At 37.6% G+C, this 6,968-nt stretch overlaps 1 protein-coding gene across 1 annotated transcript; it reads right to left on the reverse strand.

Moving 5' to 3' along the window:
* Positions 1-1,694: 1,694 nt before the first annotated feature.
* LOC107793315 (splicing factor Cactin-like) lies at positions 1,695-4,109 on the reverse strand. Its single transcript, XM_016615645.2, has one exon. It carries the CDS (start codon positions 4,055-4,057, stop codon positions 1,979-1,981), a length of 2,079 nt encoding a protein of 692 aa, XP_016471131.2. The 5' UTR covers positions 4,058-4,109; the 3' UTR covers positions 1,695-1,978.
* Between the last annotated feature and the right edge of the window lie 2,859 nt (positions 4,110-6,968).

Consider the following 6,968-nt stretch of genomic DNA (forward strand, 5'->3'; position numbering starts at 1 on the left):
CGAGCTAATGGTAGAGTGCTGAAATTTCTAACTTATGATCTAAACAGAATATTATCCAGTCCAGAAAGTCTATTCAAGATATCAACAAGCATTCTGATTTTAACAGACTTTACTAACCATAGAAAATAGCCTAATCATGCTTTAGCCATAAACTTTCTAGAGTAGGGTTTTTGACAAACATGGAAAATTACGTGTATCAACACACATCAAACAGATAAATAACTATCCTGTTGGTTTGATTACCAAATTTTGAATGAAACGAAATCACAGTTTCTACAGTATCACATAAGACGTGCCTAACGTCGTCCATAGATAAACAGTCATCATTTCTGCACTAAGAAAAGAAGGGGCTAGATATATGCTCTCTAAGACAATTTTCAAGCATAAGACATATAATCAGAATAAGGACATTCATTGGCCCTCATTGTTATGAGATTTCTTAAGATGCGCAAAAAAAGAACCTAAGTAGCATGAACTCTAAGGCAACAAAGATTTGTGACTGGCATTTAGGCGGCATCAAAAAGAAGCATGACCAATATTTATTTTCACAACATCTACCATTAACGGATCCCAATCATACATAAACAGTTTGATAAACATTTGCCATTCACGTTTTTTATTAATACACAGCCAACATAGTAACTTCCCTAAAGAACATGATTTCTAATATGCTATATCAAACACAGAGCCTTCAATCAGTACCCAAAAATCAACTATAACATGGCAAATAGGGTAAACTGTAAATGGACAAAAACAGAAATATAGAGGTTTAGATCTAACCTACTTCAAAGCATTGATCTGGGCTCTGAGAGGCCGTTTCAGATTTACTCCTCCTCAAACAAGATCGAACCATACAAGGATTGAGAGAGGTTAAAAACTGGGATTTTTAGAGAGAGTAGATAGTCTGGAATTTTCACCCGGTTCGACCGTGGTTAAGCTGTAATAAATAACCAGTATTTACAGTGAAACTGGGGTTTGAAAAATAGGATTTCAAATTTGAGTTTGAAAATCATACTCCCTCCGTTTCAATTTATGTGAACCTATTTCCTTTTTAGTCCGTGCCAAAAAGAATGACTCATTTCCTTATTTGGAAACAATTTACCTTTATGCAATGATTTATAGCCACACAAAATATATGTGTCTCATTTTACACCACAAGTTTAAAAGTCTTCTCTCTTTTCTTAAACTCCGTGCCGAGTCAAATGAGTTCACATAAATTGAAACGGAGGAAGTATTAATTTAGGGTTTTGAAAATTGAAAATTTAGAGAGATTGAATGTTCAGATGCACAACCAAGTAACGAAAAATGAAGGCATAAGACTTTGCTGCTTTTCCTATTCAAGGAACATAGACCTTCAAGGAAACAATCAAGTAGGAATGATCCATCTCTAAAGGGGCACTTAGACATATCAAAAGCACAATTCAACCTGAGAACTATAAAATCTAGAATTACCTTTGGAATCTCCATAGGCTGCTCTATTTTGCAGATATCCCATGAAGGTTCTCCATTAGATTTATGTGCATCTTAGTGCAATTCGAGCAAACAGTGTTAACTCAATATGAAACACCACATTATAAATACATATTCTTTAAACATTCCAATGCCAAAATAAAGGGTCTAAGCAATTGTAAATTCCGATAGTTCATCTCCAGACATTCATATCTCTCTTAATTTACCAGATGCAGCTCAAACTATTGGAGGAAATAGAAATCATTAGCTTAATGTAAGTTACAGAGCATGCGAAGAAACTTGAGGAAGACTGAAAGGGCTAACCTTATAAGGTTGCCAGGCAACAGTGACTTCACTTACTATTAGCATAAGTTAATCAGAAGAGCCCTCAGCTTTGGATTACACACATTATGGCCAGTTTACAAAATTCTTCATGAATCAAATCACATATAAACTGGCCTAAAAAGTACATAAACAAGAAATTCATAAAGCTGAACCTTGCAACAAACTGTTTACTTCTTGAAGCCCATCAACGACGGTATCTGTGACGCTTGAAGTTAAAATACAGATGCAGAATTCCTCGATCGAATATGCACTTGAACCCCTTTTTATGAGAGTACTCCCATTCCCTGTTAACAATTCGAAAAGCTATATCCTCATAAGGAGGGCCAGCATGGAACTTTATGATGCAAGTATCAGCACTGTCTCCATCTTTCTCTATGACATAAGTTGGAGCTTTTGCTTTGTCAACGAGATCAGGATAAAAGATATTGAATTTGTATCCCTGCACAATCTTAGGAGGGGGGTTATCGTGATCATAATGAGTTTGATTATACTTGTTCCATTCATAACCAGTATGAACACGGTTGAAATACTTCGGCTTCCTCGGCCTATACTTGTCGTGCCACCAGTACACCTGTGAATCAAGATTAATTTCGTCGTTTGAGCCAAATACTGCATCCCCTTCCTCCATCACTCCCATAGATTTAAATGCTTTCTTCTCAAAGTTGTTGTCTTCTGCGGGAGTTGGTGTCAAAACCTTATCTTGTGCACGTCTCTCTTCCAAAACAGCCATACGTTTCCTCTCAAGTATTGCCCTGTCTTCTTCAGGATCAACTGCTTCTTCTTTGTCATCACCGTGCATTAACACAGGCGAATAAGAACCAGCCTCTTCATCATCATCTTCTTCCTCTTCCTCCACCTCCTTCTCCTTAGCCTCCTCATTCAAGAAGAGCTCCGGAGACATAGCTCTAACCTCGTCTTGATCATGCTCCATATCTTCCTCATTAGTCCTCAATGTCTCTTCTTCCACCTCTACATCGCGACTCTCCAATGGTTTCTCAAGATGCTCAAGATGTTTGCGCAGCATTTTTGCGTGAATTTCCCTCAAACAAGCCTTTGCCTTAAAAATCTGAAGCCGCTTAAGAACAGCTTCCCAGTACTCTACAACCTTAGCAGTACCAGATCGCATTTGCGACTCAATCTGCGACTGCATCGCCTCTAACTCACCATACCCTTTACCTTGTAACAAAGACTTAACATCTGCTTCGATACTCGAATGCAACCCCCTCTCTTCTGCAAGCAATTCAGGTGGTAATTCCTCTCCGCGCACTCGCGCTTTATCCATAGCTTCCCTTTTCCTAGCTTCAGCTAATTCCCAATTACACACCACCAAAAGCGCCTCCCAATACTGTATATGCATCGGTGTTTCCCTATCTAAGTCGATATGCAATTTTATATCCTCCTCAAGTTCTTCCATTTCTTTTATACCTAAACCTTTAAACACAACATAAGGTTCATCTATTTCCACATCGAAGTCTCCAGAAGGTTCTAACTGCTTTATAAGAACATCAATGGGCTTAACCCGACCCTGACGGAGGCGAATTTCAGTCCGAACTTTACTCTGATCAAAATGAAACTCTTCTTCCTTCTTCTCCCAGTCCTGAAACTCGGCCCGGGCCCGTTCTCTAGCTAACAACTGTAGTTCCTCTTCTCGTTGGGCTTTTTCCATTGCTCGTTCTTCTCTCCTTTTTTTAACCTTTTCGATTTCGGCCATTCGTTCTTTCTGCCTTTGCTTCTCTGCCTTCATCGAGAAGGTATCAAGCGGCACGCCACGTGTGACGTCTCGTTCGATTTTCTTCCTCCACACGAATTTCTCGTTCAGATTTGAATCACCGAATGGATTTGAATCGTTTGAATAGCCAGAAACTGTCTGTTGTTTCAACTTCTTCGCTACTTTCATAGCTTTTTTCTGTGCTTTTTTAGCCATATATAAAGCGATTTCTTCTTCAGTGATTTTCCTCTTCTTCTTCTCTCGCTCGTCATTGTCGCTGCTCTCTTCGTCGGAATATTCATGAGCTCTCGATCTGCGACTGTGACTTCGGCTTTTGCTTCGGCGGCGGCGACTGCTAGTCGGCGGAGATGAGTCGGAGTCGGAGTGAGAAATTGAATCGGAATCTGTGGCAGGGGATTCCGAATCGTCGGAATATCGTCGGCCAGACATGGACGATTTCTTCTTGCTACGGTTGCCGGATGAACCCATTGCGGCGGGGAGATTTTTGCTAATCGGGTTTGTGAGGGAAAAGTAGAACACGCAACTCTGCTCCATTTATATTTTGCTCCGGGTCGGGTTTAGATTTACTTTTAGTTTATTCTTTGTTTTTTGGTATAGTTTCGATTAAATGATAATGATAACATTGGATAAAAATAAAGAGCTATAAGCTGACGATTATTTGAAAAAACAAAAGTTCCTTTTCTTTTATATTAATTATAATTTAATTCAATTGTCTAATTGAATTATTGCATTACAGTAGTTTTTTATTTATAAAAAATTAGTATCGTTTGAGATAAAACCGAGTCTATTAATTTGCAAACAAAGTTGGGAAAAAATCCACTATGTTATAAAATAAATACTGTAAAGTGAAGACAAGTATAGAGAGAAACTGATATATTATTCAAACTTCAAACTTCTGTACATAATGAACTGAATTCTTCTCTATTTATAGAAGAGAGAAAGCTGTTGTGTAAGCTGCTACTGCAAGCTGCTGTGTAAGCTGTTTGTAAGCTGCTGCTCTAAACTGTTGTGCCAGATATAGATAATCTTCTATCATGGGTAATATTTATCCATAACGGGGTACCGAAAGGATAAGCTTCTTCAGGAGACTTATTTCCAATAGAGTACTAAATAGATAAATGTATTTATGGCGGAGTCTCATATGGATAAACTTCTTGAGGAAGCTTATTTACAACGGAGTACTAAATGAACATCCATAATATAATATATTGATAACACTCCCCCTTGGATGTTCATTAAAAGATAATGTGCCTCGTTAAAACCTTACTAGAAAAAATCCCGTGGAAAAAAATCCTAGTGAAGGAAAAAGAGTACACATATTTAGTAATACGCATTGCTAGCTGCCTCATTAAAAACCTTATAAGGAAAACCCTGTGAGAAAAAACCTTAATAAGGAAAAAAAGAGTACATCGCGTATTTTACTCCCCCTGATGAAAACCTTGTTTCAAATATTTAAGTCTCTGCATTCCAATCATGTATACCATCTTCTCAAAAGTTAAAGTTGGTAAAGATTTGGTGAATAAATTTGCCGGATTGTCACTTGAACGGATTTGTTGCATATCAATGTCACCATTTTTCTGAAGATCGTGTGTGTAGAATAATTTTGGTGAAATGTGCTTCGTTCTATCTCCTTTTATAAATTCTCTCTTCAATTGGGCTATGCATGCAGCATTGTCTTCATATAAAATTGTGGATCTTTTCTCACATTCAAAATCATATTTTTCTCGAATAAAATGAATTATTGATCTCAACCATACGCATTCCCTACTTGCTTCATGAATAGCTATTATTTTAGCATGATTTGAAGAAGTAGCAATAATAGATTATTTTGTGGAGCGCTATGATATTATAGTACCTCCACATGTAAACACGTACCCTGTTTGAGATCTAGCTTTATGGGGATCAGATAAATAACCTGCATCTGCATAACCAACAAGATCTGCACTATCTTTGTTAGCATAAAACAAACCCATATCAAGAGTTCCCTTTAAATATCGCAATATATGCTTAATCCCATTCCAATGTCTCCGTGTGGGAGAAAAGCTATATCTTGCTAGTAAATTAACAGAAAATGCTATGTCAGGCCTTGTAGCATTAGCAAGATACATAAGTACACCAATTGCACTGAGATAGGGTGTTTCAGGACCTAGGAGTTCCTCATCCTCTTCTGGAGGTCGGAACGGGTCTTTATTCACTTCAAGTGATCGAACAACTATTGGTGTACTCAATGGGTGCGTTTTGTCCATGTAAAAGCGTTTTAAGACCCTTTCTGTATAGGCAGATTGATGCATAAAGATCCCATTTGCTAAATATTCAATTTGCAGTCCAAGACAAAGTTTTGTCTTTCCAAGATCTTTCATCTCAAATTCTTTCTTAAGATATTCAATTGCCTTTTAGAGCTCTTCTGGAGTTCCAACAAGATTTATGTCATCAACATAAACAGCAAGTATAACAAATTCTAATGCCATTTTCTTTATAAAAATACATGGACAAATGACATCATTTATGTAACCCTCTTTCAACAAATATTCACTGAGGCTATTATATCACATGCGCCCAGATTGTTTTAAACCGTACAAAGATCTTTGTAATCTGATTGAGTACATTTTCCGAGATTTTGAATATGCTTCAGGCATTTTAAATCCTTCAGGGATTTTCATGTAAATCTCATTATCAAGTGACCCGTACAGATAAGCTGTAACCACATCCATCATATGTATTTCTAGCCTTTCATGTAAGGCTAAACTGATGAGATATCGAAATGTTATGGCATCCATAACGGGTGAATATGTTTCTTCATAATCGACTCCAGGTCGTTGTGAGAATCCTTGTGCGACAAGGCGAGCCTTGTATCTTTCAACTTTATTTTGCTCATTCCTTTTTCGCACAAAAACCCATTTATGACCGACTGATTTTATACTAGCAGGTGTTTGGACTACTGGTCCAAAGACCTCTCTTTTAGCAAGTGCGTTCAATTCTGATTGAATTGCCCCTTGCCATTTTGGCCAATCAGATCTTTGTTGACATTCTTCGACAGATCGGGGTTCAAAATCCTCACTATCTTGCATAATGTTAAGTGCAACATTATATGCAAAAATATTATCCACCACTATTTCAGATCGATTTAAATTAATCCCATCACCAGTAGAACTTATTAAAAGTTCTTCGCTCACTTGAGTCTCGAGTTTATTGATTTCTTCAGGAATCTCATAACTAATCAGATCTTGGGTCTCTTCAGGAGATCCCTTCATAATATCATTTTGATCATTTGTCGATTTTCTTTTTTTAGGATTTCGATCCTTAGAACCCATAGGCCTACCACGCTTCAGGCGTGCTTTAGGTTCACTAGCTCTCATGCTAATAGATGGTCCTGCTGGGACATCAATTCGAATAGGCACATTCTCTGCAGGGATATGTGACTTAGTTATCCTTTTCAAATCAGTAA

The sequence above is a fragment of the Nicotiana tabacum genome, chromosome 12 (assembly GCF_000715075.1).
Source record: "Nicotiana tabacum cultivar K326 chromosome 12, ASM71507v2, whole genome shotgun sequence".
NCBI lineage: Eukaryota > Viridiplantae > Streptophyta > Magnoliopsida > Solanales > Solanaceae > Nicotiana > Nicotiana tabacum.